This window comes from Papio anubis, chromosome 1 (genome assembly GCF_008728515.1).
Source record: "Papio anubis isolate 15944 chromosome 1, Panubis1.0, whole genome shotgun sequence".
Classification (NCBI taxonomy): Eukaryota; Metazoa; Chordata; class Mammalia; order Primates; family Cercopithecidae; genus Papio; species Papio anubis.
The window spans coordinates 189,420,159-189,438,543 of record NC_044976.1 but is presented as its reverse complement, the minus strand read 5'-3'; the positions used below and the strand labels follow the sequence as shown (position 1 = coordinate 189,438,543).

The 18,385-nt window shown below is 41.1% G+C and overlaps 2 protein-coding genes and 1 non-coding gene across 7 annotated transcripts in view; 1 reads left to right on the top strand and 2 right to left on the bottom strand.

Annotated features, from left to right (window-relative positions):
- Positions 1 to 3,123, bottom strand: part of LOC100998560 — a 53,836-nt gene extending 50,713 nt beyond the window's left edge. For all 3 annotated transcript variants that reach the window (XR_002520296.2, XR_001897715.3, XR_004181959.1), the window contains exon 1: positions 12 to 3,123. This is a non-coding gene — a transcript (uncharacterized LOC100998560). The remainder of the gene's footprint in view (positions 1 to 11) is intronic.
- Positions 1 to 18,385, top strand: part of C1H1orf105 (chromosome 1 C1orf105 homolog) — a 51,014-nt gene that overhangs the window by 8,768 nt on the left and 23,861 nt on the right. Inside the window, exons 1-2 of one of the 2 annotated variants that reach the window (XM_009194174.2) lie at positions 16,997 to 17,077; positions 17,868 to 17,953. In XM_009194174.2, coding sequence (XP_009192438.2) covers positions 17,057 to 17,077; positions 17,868 to 17,953 — 107 coding nt within the window. In that variant the 5' untranslated portion in view covers positions 16,997 to 17,056. Of the gene's footprint in view, positions 1 to 16,996; positions 17,078 to 17,867; positions 17,954 to 18,385 lie in introns of those variants that run through there. The other variant, XM_003893569.5, reaches the window with a different exon arrangement.
- PIGC (phosphatidylinositol glycan anchor biosynthesis class C) lies at positions 14,254 to 16,888 on the bottom strand. 2 transcript variants are annotated; one of them, XM_009194188.4, is made up of 2 exons: positions 16,776 to 16,888; positions 14,254 to 15,633 (listed from the first exon to the last, which is right to left on the bottom strand). In XM_009194188.4, the coding sequence occupies exon 2, from the start codon at positions 15,416 to 15,418 to the stop codon at positions 14,525 to 14,527; it is 894 nt and encodes a 297-aa protein (XP_009192452.1). In that variant the 5' UTR covers positions 15,419 to 15,633; positions 16,776 to 16,888; the 3' UTR covers positions 14,254 to 14,524. The 2 variants fall into 2 exon arrangements, with proteins under 2 accessions (XP_009192452.1, XP_009192459.1); XM_009194195.4 differs by lacking the exon at positions 16,776 to 16,888 and adding an exon at positions 16,446 to 16,745.

Genomic DNA, 18,385 nt, shown 5'->3' with positions numbered 1-18,385 from the left:
TGTGCACTTACGTATTCCAGAATATTTCCCCAGCAATTCTTCCCTCTCACACCATCAACTGTCAGCTCTCTACCATTTCATTTCAATCAAGGTACAAACATGCTATCATTTTTTGGTCTTCACTTTCCCTTTTAGTTTCTGTCCTATTTCCTGGCTCCCCTTTGAAGCAAAACTATAAAGTTGTCTGTACTTGCTGCTGAATTTCTCTTCTATTCTCTCTTAAACCCACACCAAACAGGTTTTTATTCCCAGCACTCCAACAAAAACCTGCTCTTTTAAATGTAAAGGTCAATTTTCAGCTGTCTTACTTGCTTTATCATGTTTTTATCTGATCACATTTTATCTGATCACCCACTCTCTCTGGAGACACATTCAATGCTTGGTTTCCAGGACACAGAACTCTCTTGATTTTCCCCTTGCCTCAGTGGTTTTGCTGTCAAAATCTCTTTGCTGCTGCTTCTCCTCAACATTTTACTTTGGAGTTCTTGGTCCTCTTCTCTGTCTATACCCATTTCCTTGGTGATCTCATTCAGTCTCACAGCATTAAATATCATTTATATTGCCAACACATCTCAAATTTATATTGAATTTCATACATCTCTCTCAAACTCCAAGGTCATATTTCCTATATTCCCTACTCAGGGAATATAAATGTCTTCAAGACATTTCCTATCCCACATGCACCAAACTAAACTCCTAATCTTCCTCCCAAAAATCTCCAGTTACCATTCCTCTGCCCCCATCTCAACGGCATATCCATATTTCAGTTTGTTCAGGGGAAAAACCTTAATTTATAACTCTTCTCTTTCTTTCACACCCTACATCTAATACATCAGGTAGCCCCACTGGCTTTACTTTCAAATTATATCTAGAACGTGACTACTTTCTGCCACTTCCTCTGCCATCCTCTGTTTTGAGCCACCATTATCCCTTGCTTGGATTACTGCAAAATCCTCCTAATACTTCTTCCTGTGTCTACTCTTGCCCTACAGCAACCAGAACGAGCCTTTCAAAATATGTATCTTCTTTTTCTCCGTGACCCTCCAATGGCTCCCATCTCACAGTAAAAGCCTAAGCTTTTAATAGCTTACAATCTCATACATAATCTAGCTTCCCACATTACCTCTATGACCTCATCTTCTGTTGCTCACTCCACTTCAGCCACTCCTTGCTATTCCCCACACACACCAGGTATTCTCCTGCCCAAAGGTTTTGTAGCAGCTCTTCCCTCTGACTGGGATGCTCTTCCCCAGGGAATCTGAATTATTCCCTCACTTCCTTCAAGTCTTTGGTAAAACGTTACCTTTCCCATGAGACCTACTCTGACCTCTTTATTTAATGCTATGCCACTTTTTTTCTTTTTTCCATAGCACTTACTGTCTTCCATTTATGTTTATTATCTGTCTCCTCCTGCTATAATGTAAGGTCTACGAGGTCAAGAACCTTTGTCCTTTTTATTTATAGATATATTCCAAGCATGCAGAATGGTATTTGTCATACAGTAAGTGCTCAAAAAATATTTATTGTCAATAAATTCCTGATGCCACACATTATAAAATCTGAACAGTAGAAGGTGAGTAGAGGGAGGCCTATGTAGACACGAAATATTTTGTTGGATTTTGGGGAATATTGTTGGATATTGGGGGAAGAGAATAAGGGATAAAGGGAATGATGAGGGATTTGACAAAGCATTAAAAGCAACTGCCTACCATTATCCTTTAGTCCTGGGTGCCATTTAGGCACAAGCACAGGCTTTGTGTAATAAAAGCAAACTATTAGCGCAAGTTGGCTACATAGCCTTAGGTAATACTTAACCCACTCTGAGTCTCAGTCTCTTCAACTGTGAAATTGAAATAAAACCTCTTACAGGATCGTTGTAAGACGTAAATTCAAATACACACACACAAACACACACACACACATGCACACAACATGCATAGCACATTACCTAGCATGGATTGGGTGCCCTAAAATACAGGTGCTATTATTTATCAAACCCCAGTATGCCATTTACCTCCTGAATTTATGGAGACCTCAGATTCATTAATTCAGATGTAGTTATTTCACAAACCACAATTCAGCAAGAATTTCGACTCTAATTGCATCTCATTATAAAAAGGGAAATCAATAACTTCCACAAGATGGCACTGTGTTTCAGCCCTGTTTCCTTAAATACACTGGGTTTGAAATTTTGTATAGCTGTGTAACTGATGCCCTCTGCTGACTTGTTTTCTTTTTCTTGTCCTTGAGCCTTTGGCTTAGAGGATGTAAATGATGGCTTAATATGCATCCTCTATATGCTTAGTATGAATTATCAAATCCACAATGTAACCCAGCTGCCCAAAGTATTTCTCAAAAGTTTACTGACACCAATACAATCTCCACACAGAACACCAGGCATGTTGCTACAGCCAGATGCACATGCCTTCTAGTTACATGCCAGTCATAAATCAGCTGCATCATGCCACAAAATAAAGTGCACCTGTCATCCTACAGCTCTACTTCTTCTTAATCCCTTCCATGCCAACTTTAATCCTTGGCACCATTTTGGAAGGGTGAGCAAAGTTGCCTCCCCATTCCTCTCTCCTTGATCTCACTTGCCACACCACCCTCCAACCTTACCTGTAACTTGGAATGATAAGAAACAAAGCTGGGAGAAAGGGGTGCAGAGGGAGAAGGGCAGACAGTGTCTTATGCTGGCAAGTATTTGGCAGGTTGGGATTTAATTCCAATGCTACTGTAAACTTTTCCTCCTCACCTTCCCCCTTTCCCACACACACCACAGTATTCTCTAAAACTCTAAATCATTCATATTCTACTTGCACTCTTTCAGTGTGATTCAAATATAAGACAGTGACTAGGTCACTGAATTTGAGTGATGAGTAACTTCCCAGACAACCATCATACTACTTTATACCAATTGTTTTCTAGGCCTGAATCCCTGTGCCAGCAGCCACCAAAGAGGCATGCCACATTTGAGCCTTATCATCCTTCTGATGGCAGCAGTTAAGGGCTCTGGATTGCTTGACATTTTCTCAACAGAACATTTAATGAATTTTTTTATTTGCAATTTTTCTTAAACCTTTATTTATTTATTTATTTTTGAGACAGGGTCTTGCTCTGTTGCCTATGCTGGAGTGCAGTGATGTGAATATAGCTCACTGCAGTCTCGACCTGCTGGGCTCAAGATCCGCCTGCCTTAGCTTCTCATGCAGCCGGGACCACAGGCACTCACCACCACCTCCAGTTAATTTTTAAAAATTTTTATAGAGAAGTGGGTCTCATTTTGTTGCCCAGGCTGGTCTCAAACTGCTGGGCTCAAGCAATTTTCCCACCTCAGCCTCCCAAAGTGCTGAGATTGCAGGTGTGAGCCATTGCACCCAGCCAGGCACAGCATTTTTTACAAACTGAAGGTTTGTGGCAACCTTGTGTTAACCAAGTCTGTCAGTGCCATTGTTCCAATTGGCATGTGCTCACTTCGTGTTCCTGTGTCATTCTGATAATTCTGATAATATTTCAAACTTTATTATCACATCTGTTATGCTGATCTGTGATCAGTGATCTTTGATGTTACCATTGTAATTGTTTTGGGGTACCACAAATTATACCCATATAAGAGGGCAAACTTAGTGGATAAATGTGTGTGTTCTGACAGCCCCACTGACCAGCTGTTCCCTGTCTTTCTTCCTCCTCTTGGGCCTCCCTATTTCCTGAGACACAACAGTATCAAAATTAAGCCAATTAATTACCCTGAAATGGCTTGTAACTGTTCAAGCAAAAGGAATAGTCGTACATCTCTCGTTTTACATCAAAAGTAGAAATGATTAAGCTTAGTGAAGAAGGCATGTCAAAAGCCGAGACAGGTTGAAAGCCAGGCCGCTTGTCACAAACAGTTAGCCAAGATGTGAATGCAAATAAAAAGTTATTGAAGGAAATTAAAAGTGGTACTCCCATGATACAAAACTAAAACAGCCTTATTGTTAATACAGATAAAGTACTAGTGGTCTGTGTAAAAGACTAAAGGAGTCACAACATTCCCTTAGGCCAACACATAATCCACAACAAGGCCCTAACTCTCCTCAATTTAACAAAGGCTGAGGGAGGAGAGGAAGTTGCAGAAGAAAAGTTTGAAACTAAGAGAGGTTGATTCATGAGGTTTAAGGAAAGCAGCCATCTCTGTAACATAAAAGTGCAAACTGAAGCAGCAGGTACTGATATAGAAGCTGCAAATTATCCAGAAGATCTAGCTAAGAACATTGATGCAGGCTTCCATTCCAAGATGGCCAAATAGGAATAGCTCCAGTCTGCAGCTCCCAGAGGGATCGATGCAGAAGACAGGAGATTTCTGCATTTCCAACTGAGGTATCTGGTTCATCTCACTGGGCCTGGTTGTACAGTGGGTACAGCCCATGCAGGGCGAGTCGAAGCAGGGCAGGGCATCGCCTCACCCGGGAAGCACGAGAAGTTTGGGAATTTCCCTTTCCTAGCCAAGGGAAATCATGACAGACTATACCTGGAAAAACAGGACACTCCTGCCCCAAGTACTGTGCTTTTCCCAAGGTCTTAGTAACTGGCAGACAAGGAGATTCTTTCCCGTGCCTGGCTTGGTGGGTCCCACGCCCAAGGAGCCTTGCTCACTGCTAGCGCAGCAGTCTGAGATTGAACTGTGAGGCAGCAGCCTGGCTCGGGGAGGGGCGTCCGCCATTGCTGAGGCTTGAGTAGGTAAACAAAGCAACCGGAAAGCTCAAACAGGGTGGAGGACACTGCAGTGCAGCAAGGCCTACTGCCTCTGTAGACTCCACCTCTGTGGGCAGGACATAGCTGAACAAAAGCCAGCAGACAACTTCTGCAAGCTTAATCGTTCCTGTCTGACAGCTCTGAAGAGAGTAGTGGTTCTTCCAGCACAGCATTTGAGCTCTGAGAATGGACAGACTGCCTCCTCAAGTGGGTCCCTGACCCCTGTGTAGCCTAACTGGGAGACACCTCATACAGGTGGGTGCATCTCTGGGACAAAGATTTCAGAGGAAGGATCAGGCAGCAATATTTACTGTTCTTCAGTATTTGCTGTTCTGCAGCCTCCACTGGTGATACCCAAGCAAACAGGGTCTGGAGTGGACCTCCAGCAAACTCTAATAGACCTGCAGCTGAGGGACCTAACTGTTAGAAGGAAAACTAACTAACAAAAAGGAATAGCATCAACATCAACTAAAGGACATCTACACCAAAACCCCATCTGTAGTTCACCAACATCAAACACCAAAGGTAAATAAAACCACAAAGATGGGGAGGAACCAGAGCAGATAAGCTGAAAATTCTAAAAACCAGAGCACCTCTACTCCTCCAAAGGATTGCAGCTCCTTGCCAGCAATGGAACAAAGATGAAGAGAATGACTTTGATGAGTTGACAGAAGTAGGCTTCAGAAGGTCGGTAATAACAAACTTCTCCAAGCTAAAGAAGCATGTTCTAACCAATCGCAAGGAAGCTAAAAACCTTGAAAAGAGGTTACAGGAGTGGCTAACTAGAATAAACAGTGTAGAGAAGACCTTAAATGACCTGCTGGAGCTGAAAACCATGGCACGAGAACTACATGATGTATGCACAAGCTTCAATAGCCAATTCGATCAAGTGGAAGAAAGGGTATCAGTGACTGAACATCAAATTAATGAAATAAAGCAAGAAGACAAGTTTAGAGAAAAAAGAGTAAAAAGAAATGAACAAAGCCTCCAAGAAATATGGGGCTATGTGAAAAGACCAAATCTGTGTTTGACTGGTATAACTGAAAGTGATGGGGAGAATGGAACCAAGTTGGAAAACACTCTTCAGGATATTATCCAGGAGAACTTCCCCAACCTAGCAAGGCAGGCCAACATTCAAATTCAGGAAATACAAAGAACACCACAAAGATACTCTTTGAGAAGAGCAACCCCAAGACACATAATTGTCAGATTCACCAATGTTGAAATGAAGGAAAAAATGTTAAGGGCAGCCAGACAGAAAGGTTGGGTTACCCACAAAGGGAAGTGCATCAGACTAACAGCAGATCTCTCAGTAGAAACCCTACAAGCCAGAAGAGAGTGGGGGTCAATATTCAACATTCTTAAAGAAAAGAATTTTCAACTCAGAATTTCATATCCAGCCAAACTAAGATTCATAAGTGAAGGAGAAATAAAATCCTTTACAGACAAGCAAATGCTGACAGATTTAATCACCACCAGTGTTACAAGAGCTGCTGAAGGATGCACTAAACATGGAAAGGAACAACCGGTACCAGTCACTGCAAAAACATGCCAAATTGTAAAGACCATCGATGCTAGGAAGAAACTGCATCAACTAATGGGCAAAATATCCAGCTAACATCACAATGACAGCATCAAATTCACACATAACAATATTAACCTTAAACGTAAATGGTCTAAATGCTGCAACTAAAAGACACAGGCTGGCAAATTGGATAAAGAGTCAAAACTCATCAATGTGCTGTATTCAGGAGACCCATCTCATGTGCAGAGACACACATAGGCTCAGAAGAAAAGGATGGAGGAAGATCTACCAAGCAAATGGAAAGAAAAAAAAAAAGCTGGAGTTGCAATCCTAGTCTCTGATAAAACAGACTTTAAATCAACAAAGATCAAAAGAGACAAAGAAGGCCATTACATAATGGTAAAGGGATCAATTCAACAAGAAGAGCTAACTATCCTAAATATATATGCACTCTATACAGGAGCACCCAAATTCATAAAGCAAGTCCCTACAGACCTACAAAGAGACTTAGACTCCCACACAGTAATAATGGGAGACTTTAACAACCCACTGTCAATAATGGACAGATCAATGAGACAAAAAATTAACAAGGATATCCAGGATTGAACTCAGCTCTGCACCAAGCAGACCTAATAAACATCTACAGAACTCTCCACCTCAAATCAACAGAGTATACATTCTTCTCAGCACCACATCGCACTTATTCTAAAATTGACCACATAGTTGGAAATAAAGCACTCCTCAGCAAATGTAAAAAACAGAAATCACAACAAACTGTCTCTTAGACCACAGTGCAATCAAATTAGAACTCAGGATTAAGAAACTCACTTAAAGCCACACAACTACATGGAAACTGAACAACCTGCTCCTGAATGACTACTGGGTAAATAACAAAATGAAGGCAGACGTAAAGATGTTCTTTGAAACCAGTGAGAACAAAGACACAACGTACTAGAATCTCTGGGACACATTTAAAGCAGTGTGTGGAGAGAAATTTATAGCACTAAATGCCCACAAGTAAAGCAGGAAAGATCTAAAATCAACACCCTAACATCACAATTAAAAGAACTAGAGAAGCAAGAGCAAACAAATTCAAAAGCTAGCAGAAGGCAGGAAATAACTAAGATCAGAGCAGAATTGAAGGAGATAGAGACACAGAAAAACCCCTTCAAAAAATCAATGAATCCAGGAGCTAGTTTTTTGAAGAGATCAACAAAATTGATAGACCACTGGCAGGACTAATAAAGAAGAAAAGCGAGAAGAATCAAATAGACACAATAAAAAATAATACAGGGGATATCACCATCAATCCCACAGAAATAGAAACTACCATCAGAGAATACTAAACACCTCTATACCTCTATGCAAATAAACTAGAAAATCCAGAAGAAATGGATAAATTCCTGGACACATACACCATCCCAAGACTAAACCAGGAAGAAGCTGAATCTCTGAATAGACCAATAACAGGCTCTGAAATTGAGGCAATAATTAATAGCTTACCAACCAAAAAAAGTCCAGGACCAGACAGATTCATAGCCGAATTCTACAGAGGTACAAAGAGGAGCTGGTTCCATTGCTTCTGAAAGTATTCCAATCAATAAAAACAGAGGGAATCCTCCCTAACTCATTTTATGAGGCCAGCATCATCCTGATACCAAAGCCTGGCAGAGACACACACAAAAAAGAGAATTTTAGGCCAATATCCCTGATGAACATCGATGCAAAAATCCTCAATAAAATACTGGCAAACCAAATCCAGCTGCATATAAAAAAGCTTATCCACCATGATCAAGTCGGCTTCATTCCCCAGATGCAAGGCTGGTTCAACATACACAAATCAATAAACGTAATCCATCACATAAACAGAACCAATGACAAAAACCACATCGTTAGCTCAATAAATGCAGAAAACGTCTTTGACAAAATTCAACAGCCCTTCATGCTAAAACCTCTCAATTAACTAAGTGTTGATGGAACGTATCTCAAAATAATAAGAGCTAATTATGATAAACCCACAACCAATATCATACTGAATGGGAAGAAACCGGAAGCATTCCCATTGAAAACTGGCACAAGACAAGGATGCCCTCTCTCACCACTCCTATTCAACATAGTGTTGGAAGTTCTGGCTAGGGCAATCAGACAGGACAAAAAAATAAAGGGTATTCAATTGGGAAAAGGAAAAGGGAAAGTAAAATTGTCCCTGTTTGCAGATGGCATGATTGTATATTTAGAAAACCCCATTGTCTCAGCCCAAAATCTCCTTAAGCTGATAAGCAACTTCAGCAAAGTCTCAGGATACAAAATCAGTGTGCAAAAATCACAAGCCTTCCTATACACCAATAACAGACAAACAGAGAGCCAAATCATGAGTGAACTCCCATTCACAATTGCTACAGAGAGAATAAAACACATAGGAATCCAACTTACAAGGGATGTGAAAGACCTCTTCAAGGAGAACTACAAACCACTGCTCAACAAAATAGGACACAAACAAATGGAAGAACATTCCATGTTCATGGATAGGAAGAATCAGTATCATGAAAATGGCCATACTGCCCAAGGTAATTTATAGATTCAATGCCATCCCCATCAAGCTACCAATGACTTTCTTCACAGAATTGGAAAAAAACACTTTAAAGTTCATATGGAACCAATAAAGAGCCCGCATTGCCAAGACAATCCTAAGCCAAAAGAACAAAGCTGGAGGCATCACGTTACCTGACTTCAAACTATACTACAAGGCTACAGTAACCAAAACAGCATGGTACTGGTACCAAAACAGAGATATAGACCAATGGAATAGAACAGAGGCCTCAGAAATAACACCACACATCTACAACCATATGATCTTTGACAAACCAGACCAAAACAAGCAATGGGGAAAGGATTCCCTATTTAATAAATGGTGCTGGGAAAACTGGCTAGCCATATGTAGAAAGCTGAAACTGGATCCCTTCCTTACGCTTTATACAAAAATTAATTCAAGATGGATTAAAAACGTAAACATTAGACCTAAAACCATAAGAACCCTAGAAGAAAACCTAGGCAATACCATTCAGGACACAGGCATGGGCAAGGACTTCATGACTAAAACACCAAAAGCAATGGCAACAAAAGCCAAAATAGACAAATGGGATCTAATTAAACTTAAGCGCTTCTGCATGGCAAAAGAAACTACCATCATAGTGAACAGGCAACCTACAGAATGGGAGAACATTTTTGCAATCTACCCATCTGACAGAGGGCTAATATCTAGAATCTACAAAGAACGTAAACAAATTTACAAGAAAACAAACAAACAACCCCATCAAAAAGTGGGCAAAGGATACGAACAGACACTTCTCAGAAGATGACATTTGTGCAGCCAACAGGCACATGAAAAAATGCTCATCATCACTGATCATCAGAGAAGTGCAAATCAAAACCACAATGAGATACCATCTCACACCAGTTAGAATGGCAATCATTAAAAAGTCAGGAAACAACATGCTGGAGAGGATGTGGAGAAATAAGAACGCTTTTACACTGTTGGTGGGAGTGTAAATTAGTTCAACCATTGTGGAAGACGGTGTGGCAATTCCTCAAGGATTTAGAGCTAGAAATATCACTTGACCCAGCGATCCCATTACTGGGTATATACCTAAAGGATTATAAATCATGCTACTATAAAGACACATGCACACGTATGTTTATTGCAGCACCATTCACAATAGCAAAGACTTGGAACCAATCCGAATGACCATCAATGATAGACTGGATTAAGAAAACGTGGTACATATACACCACAGAATACCATGCAGCCATAAAAAAGGATGAGTTCATGTCCTTTGCAGGGACGTGGATGAAGTTGGAAACTATCATTCTCAGGAAGTTATCACAAAGACAGAAAACCAAACACCGCATGTTCTCACTCATAGGTGGGAACTGAACAATGAGAACACTTGGACACAGGGCAGGGAACATCACACACTGGGACCTGTCGGGGGGTGGGGGCTGGGGGAGAGATAGCATTAGGATAAATACTTAATGCAAATGACGAGTTGATGGTTGCAGCAAACCAACATGGCACATGTATACCTGTGCAACAAACCTGCGCATTCTGCACATGTACCCTAGAACTTAAAGTATAATAATATAATAAAATGAAACAAAAACAATTTATTTCTACTAAAAAAAAAAAAAACATTGACAAAGGTAGCTACACTCAACAACAGATATTCAATGTAGATAAAAGAGCCTTCTATTAGAAGGTGTCATCTAGGACTTTCATAGATAAATAGAAGTCAATATCTGGCTTCAAAGGACAGGTTGACTCTGCTGTTAGGGGCTAATGCAGTTGGTGACTTGATATCAATGCTCATTTACCATTCTGAAAATCCCAGGGACCGTGAAAATTATGTTAAATCTACTCTGCTCGTGCTCTATAAGTAAAACAACAAAACATGGATAGCAGCACGTCTGTTTACAGCATGGTATACTGAGTATTTTAAGCCCAGTGTCGAGCCTACTGCTCAGAAAAAAAGATTCCTTTCAAAATATTACTGTTCATTTAAAATTTGTTTCCATGCCTGCTAACACAACATACATTCTGAAGCCCATGGATCAAAGAGTAATTCTGACTTTCAAGTCTTATTATTTAAGAAATACATTTTGTAAGGCTATAGCTGCCATAGTGATTCCTCTGATGGATCTAGGCATTGCCATTAAGAACATTTGTAACTTGTGAGAGGAAGTCAAAATATCAACATTAACAGGAGTTTGGAAGATGTTGATTCCAACCCTCATGAATTACTTTGAGAGGCTCAAGACTTCAGCGGAGCAAGTAACTGCAGATGTGGTGGAAATAGCAAGAGAACTAGAAGTGATATGTAAAGATGTGACTGAATTGCTGTAATCGTATGATAGAACTGAAGAGATGAGAATCTGATTACTACAAGTAGCAAGAAAACTGTTTCCCAAAATGAAATCTACTTCTGATGAAGATGCTGTGAACATTGTTTTTGTAGAAATAACAATGTTTTTAGAATATTACATGAAATTGTTATATAGCAGTGGCAGGGTGTGAGAGGGTTGACCCAATTTTAAAAAATGTTCTACTGTGAGTAAAATGCTATCAAACAGCATCATGTGCTACAGAGAAATCTTTCTTGAAAGGAAGAGTCGAAAGAAGCAGCAAACTTCATTATTGTCTTAAGAAATTGCCACAGCCACCCCAGCCTTCAGCACCTAGCATCCTTATGTCAGCAGTCATCAATATCAAGGCAAGACCCTCACCAGCAAAAAGATTCTGATTCACAGAAGGCTCAGATGATTGTTAGCATTTTTAGCAAAAAAGCATTTTTAAATTAGGGTATGCATATTTTTTAGACATAAGGAGATTGCACATTTTATAGACTTTAATACAATGTAAGCATAAATTTTATACATACTGGAAAACCAAAAAATTCATGTGACTTGTTTTATTGTAATATTAGCTTTATTGTAGTGGTCTGGAACCAAACTTCAGTATCTCCAAGGTATGCCTGTATATAGATAGATATTGGTATACATGTATGTGAATGGTATACACACTTTGTGTGTGTGTACGTCTGTATATACACACTTTGTGTGTGTGTGTACATGTCTGTATATACACACTTTGTGTGTGTGTGTACGTCTGTATATACACACTTTGTGTGTGTGTGCATGTCTGTATATACACACTTTGTGTGTGTGTGTGTACATGTCTGTATATACACACTTATATATGATTTATCTATCTGGTTTTATAACATCTCTTTTCAAAATCCCCTTAACTTGCCACCGACTACAGGATACAATAATGCAAAGTATTCAGCACTCTCAGATTTCAGTCCCTCACTACAGCCCATTTGTCCTGTGCTATTATCCACTGCCAGGATGCATCAGGTCCTGTGCACTCTGGCACATACTGTTCATTCTAGGTGTAAGAACCTTCTCCCCACAGCTACCACTTTTCTGTCCAAATTAAGTCTACTGCCTCACCCTTCATCCTTGCATCTATCCCACAACTCTCCATCTCCCACCACCTTCACAATGAATTTCTACAACCACCACATTGTGTAAGGTAAGGGACTCAGTGTCTCCAAATACTATACAGTGTGACAGGGAAAAGCTGAAAATGTTAGTGCAGCCATATTGTCATCCCACTAAGGAACTATGCTTGAAAGTTTGAGAAACTTTCTGGTCACCAATATGCACGGTTGCTACTTGAGTTCTCTAAAGTTAACAATCACAAATGCACTCAAATAATACACATGTATTAATACATATAAACAAAAACTACAATTTCATAGAACTCTTTACTATCTTCAACCACCAACACCTAGCCCTGTTCCTGATGTGGACTATAGAATAATTATGAGGCATGCCTCTATTGAGACATGAGGCCAAACCAGGAGCAGGCAGTGGACAGATGCTTTGGGCTCCAGAGGTTAGTCCCTGAAACCCTTTTCTCCTCACTGGCTAGTGTCCTTGAATATAGAAAGCAGTCCAATTGACCTTGCGGAAAACCACCAATTTTTATCACAAAACACAATATTCATCTGCCCAAATAAAACTCTGAAAAAGAATGTGACATGAGAAGCGCTGAAGACACTAGTTCAAAGTCATGTCCCAGACATTCTTGAGAAATTTATGTTCAAATAAATAAAAATATTATTTTTTAGTAATACCACTCCCTTGACAAAATTTCTGATTTGAAGTTAATTCCTAGTGATAAAAGGACAGTACAGAAACTTGCCGCAAATGAATTACCACAGGAATAACCAGCTATCCTGGGAGGTGCCTGCTGCATTTGGCACCTTGTCTCTGCTCTCTTTAGGTTTTCTTACATGTCAACTTAAACAACACCTAATACATTAGTACTAGCTATTACATAGTGCTGATGCTAATACATAGTGCTTCGTGTCAGGCATTCTTCAAAGCACTTTGCATATATCCCATTTACCACAATTCTAGAGGTAGATACTTTTATTCCCACCTTACAGATGAAAACTGAGACATAGAACAGTTGTGGCCTAAGATGTGATGATTTATTTCCTCTTTAGACAAAATGGATTGCTCCCCATTACCTACAGTATAGAGCCCAAATTCACAGCCCTCGAATTGCTACTCAACCTCCCATTCTGACTTTTTCCCAATATCCCCTCCCAAAACTCCCCATAACTCTGAAGTGCCATCAAATATTGTCCCATCATCGTGCCCATGCTAAGGACAGATGTGGTACAGTAGTAATCTTATGTTGCTGCAAACGTGTTTTTAGCCTGATTAATTTAAACTTGAGACAGAATTTACAAGTCAGATTTCATATTAAAAATCAGATATACAGTTACTGGGACTTCTTTTAGAATCCTATCTGGAATTCTAAGGGTCTGATGCTAGGCACAAACTGTGAATAGAAACTATCAGTTGGAGCACTGTAGCAGGTGTCTCCATTGGACATCTCCATTTGTTCACAGTTGCCATCAGTCACACAAAGCATGCCAGTTTCACTTGCTTCCGTTACTGACCTGGCCTCTAAAGGCCTTCAACACATTGCCCTAAAACCATCTTTTGCCTACTTAAGTCTCCCTATCCTCCAAGACGAAGCTCAAATGTCACTGCCTCTCATAAGTATTTCCTAATTATTCCAGCTGAAATTTATCTCCAGCTTCTGAATTCCCCCTAGCATTCTGCTTATTATGACACATCACACTCTGCTTTGTAATTAGTTGTGTATATGCTTCCCTAACAACAAGGTAGAAACTGAGTCAAGGTTAGGTAACCAATTCTGTGATATTGGGCAACAAAACTGAACACAGCACCTTGTGTTCTAGGATTTGAGCCCCAGATAAATAAAACAGCATTAGCACATTGAAAAGGGTAGAGAGAAGTGACTTTACACACACACACACACACGCACACACACTCTTCACTCTTCATGCCCCTCTGCCTACTGTTTATGTAAAAATCATGAGACAACTTGATGAATGTGTTATTTTTTTAATAGAAACCACATCACTTCATATGTTACAGCATGTAATTCAAGAGGGTCCCAGAAAGTATTTTCATCCACAAAATAACGGAAAGGATAAGAACCCGCACCACCCAAGCCTTTGGTTCATCTTTTTTGTTTTGATCTCTGTTCTCTTACCACAATGACATGCTGCTTCCAGAATGGAACTCTCTCTTTAAGTTCTATACTAGTTAGAAGGCTAGTCTATCAGCTTGCCTTAATAACGTAATGGATGTCCTAATTTAACTGAGGAACCTGGACAAGTCTTCCTTGATTTCAGCTTCATCCCAAGGCCCATGAATGTTTTCTTTAAAAAGCTGCAAGCGAATGAGGTAGAATGGACAGAGACATGAGATAGACATCAGCAGAAGGGCAAAGAGTATGGCTCCCACAGCACTGATGGACAGTAGGCCTCCTAAGGCTGAAAATGCAAAGAGCAGTGTGACCCCCACATAGCTCCGGGGAGTACATGCCTTTAGTTTCTTCTGTAACATGGGCCATAGGGCAAAAATCTGAATGGCAAACGTCACCATGATGAAGGCATGCAGGGACCGGGGAAGACGTGAAGCCAAGCATACAGAAGCAAAGATGGCCATGTTCAAGGATAGTGTGCTGGACACAATGGCAGCATTGGCACCATAGTCAAAAAAGATGAGGTGGCCTAACAGCATGAAGACTGACATGGCATAGATGGTGTCAGTGCTGACAGACTCTGTAAGGGTTTTCAGCACTGGTGAAAACCCATAAGTGAAAGTAATGAAGACTAGGGCACTCTTCAGGTCAGCCCATCGGGTCTGCCCACTCTTCTTCCGCCCTTCACCTCCATCAATGAGATCAAACAAAACATACCCAATCAGTGAAGAAGCCAGGCCAGTCCCAAAAAGCCAATGGGGGGCCAGAAGACCCTCATCCATATACCACCAGATAACCACAAAAACACAAACACTGCACAGCTGCTGGATCACTACACTGGACTCAAATACCACAGCCCAATATTGGTATTTCCGAGCATGGATGTTTTTCCGGAGCTCTTCCAGGAATCGCCGGTCCACATAGTTATCAGGAAAGGGCTGTCGCTCATACAAGACCTTCTGCCACTTGACCTCCTTGGTGCTAGTTACAGGTTGGGCACACATTATCCTTTCATTGAAACTCAGGCCAGTTTAATCATCGCCCTCACAGAAGTCCAGGTGGTTCTTGTTCTTTATGAAGTTTTGAAATGAGACCTCCCTGGAAATTCCATGCTGTGGTTGATGTTCTATCAACCTTTCCTTGTTTTCAAAGGCAGCAACCCAGGCTAGGCCTACAACAGATGAATTTGTCTCTGAGGCAGGACAACACAGCCAAGTTCCTAGAAAAAGAGAGACTGTGAACCTACGAAAGTTGTGAAAGGTCAAGAGTAGTACTGAGTTAAAGTCAAATCAACTCAGTTTACTAAAAGTCTGAGCAAAATGTATGTGGTAGTCACCTTATTAATTTGGGACATTAAAACTGCATTTCAGACTTGAAAATTATAATTCCTTGAATAATAATAGACATCTGTTAGCTATCATTTATTGAGTGCCTACTATGTGCTGAATGCCTTATGTATCTTCTTTCACTTAATCCTCACAACCTTGCAAGTTAGTATTAGTCCTGCTTTGGTAAAAAAGCTGAGATTCAAGATGCTTAAGTAACTTTGCCCTAAGGTAACAGAGCAGAGCCAGGATTCAAACCAAAGTCTTATCCCAAAGCCTGTGTCTGACATTGTATCTCCCTCTAAACCAGTTCTTAACTCAGTGGTTCACATACCCCTTCGGTGTATCACATTGCATGCTTATATCCGGATTTGTGTGAATTTATACGGATAATATCCATAGCTTTTATTGGTTCTCAAAGGCATGTTATATTTTTTAAATTACCAATCCAAAGACAATAGTAAGCTGCACCATACAGAAAGGTATGAGCTCTACAGTTTGTTTAGCCAAAATCAAAGACTCAAAGAAACTAGACTCTTCTTCCATTAGCTGAGCTTAGCATCCTTTAAAGAGCTATCAGTCTACTCAAAACAAGGAAACTCTTGTGAGGATCGAGAAAGGTAATCATCCCTTTTTCACAATGAGAAAACTAAGAGTCAGAAACACCACAGGCATCTGGCAAATTTGAGGAAAAAAAATTTCATACTGCCCGACTTTATTTCTTCCATGAAGACCACGACAAGTGTTGCTTGGCAGGCCGGACACCGTTACCCCGCTCTCTGCAGCAGGGATCCCAGCCCGGGAATCTTAAGGCCGCCGCCGAGGCTGGAGGGTTCGCGACGCCCAAAAGGGCAGCGCCCGCCCGCAGAGTGGGGCTGGGAGGGGACAGGGTAGGGTAGGGTAGGGTGACCCCAGGGGTGCGCCTTCACTCTCCGGGCCTCCCACTCCAGCCGCCACCCCTCACTCAGCCTTGAGCCTGCGAGAGACAGCAGAGGAGAAGGAGCCCCGGAAACACTGACGGTTACACGGAACCCACCTGCCCGAGAGTTCCTAGGGATGCGCAGCTGGGGGACGGCGGCACCCAGCCTTTTTCCCGCTCCGGGGCGCAGGGGCTGCGACTGTGGCGGAGCACTTCCGGGTCTGCCTCAATCTCCTCAGCGAGAGCACCCTTCCCCAGCCGGAACCATCGCGACGTGGCTACTGCCCCCTCCTGGCTGCTCAGAGGACCTCCGGGCTCCTCTCCTGGAGACTGGCCCAAACCCGAATGCCCTGAGCCTAGGAAGGCAAATCTCCAGCAATCCCCTATTGAAAGATGGGATGTGCCATCTGAAGGGCTGGGTAAGGCAGGAGAGGACAAGGAAAGAGGCTGGGCCAGTGGGTGAGAGATAATGGCCGCTTTTGTTGCGCTCCTTTTATTAAGTCAGGCCCTCAGCTGGGACTTCCCTTGCATCCATGCGTTCATTCCACAGATACTGACTGAATGCCTGCAGGTAACAAGCCCTCCTTGGGGGTGCTCATGATACAGCCGTGAATGAAACAGACAAAAATTGCTGCTCTCATGAAACTCTCTTTTTTGGTACATTGACCTTTACACTGATTATATCATCTTCCCCCTCAAAGAGGACAAATCTAAGGCTCAGATAAGTTGAATTTGTCCAAGGACAGGCATCTGGGAAGTAGATGAACAGAGATCAATATCCAGTTGTCCATAGATTCAAAGCTTGGTTCTTTCCTCTTTAACTCCTAAAAGAGGAAAGGAGAAGATTGCTAATTAAACTGAGTTCATAGAAATATTAAAGGATGTATAAACGAAGGAAATAATAAACAAAGGGATGTAGTAAAACACGGGATACAGTGGATACAAAAGTCAGAAAACATGACCCATTTACTAGCTCAGTGACTCAAGGCAAATCACACTACCTGACCTTGGATTTCTTCATTAGTAAAATGGAGATGACATTATTTGCACTTGGCTACTGTATAGGATGGTCAAAGAGTCAAATATAAAATATAAAAATGTTTTGTAAAGTGTTCACTATATGGCTGCTATTAGCTGACTTTGGCCATCGTAATGATAGCAATGTTTAAGTGTGATACATTCTGTAAAATGTTCTCTATTTCCCTCTAGGCTTCTGTTGCAAAATTTGACAAGATTCCTTGGCTTAGTGAGGCCAGCCTCGTAAACAAGCCACTAGTGCTCAGCCTCCCCAGAAGGTAACCTCTCAGCCACTTAGGGAAAAAGATTTACGAAACATCTCACAGAAGATGATTTCTTCTTAAGGGATGATAATTATACAATTATCAGAGGGCGCATTTGATCCATTGAGAAACTCAAGTCAAGTGCTTTAAAAATAGAAATATTCCGGGTTTCTCAGACAAAAATGATCACTGAGGATAGACCTGGCTAGAGGAGATGAGATCTCAAATTATTTCCCTCTACCACTCAACAGTATAAGATAATTTTGTCGCTAGACACTGTTTCTCAAAACACTTCCATCCTCTTTCTCACCCCACCTTTTCTCCACTGCTATAGTCTGAAATTTTCACATTTTTACCATCAAAATCTAGAACAGTAAGTTCCCATCTTTATAGAGTAGTAACTCTGTGTGTAACTTTGAGGTACCCTCCTACAATCTTGTTAGTCCT

Excerpts from the sequence above, each read along its gene's own strand:
- PIGC (XM_009194188.4), bottom strand. The coding sequence starts at position 15,418 with ATGTGTGCCCAACCTGTAACTAGCACCAAGGAGGTCAAGTGGCAGAAG.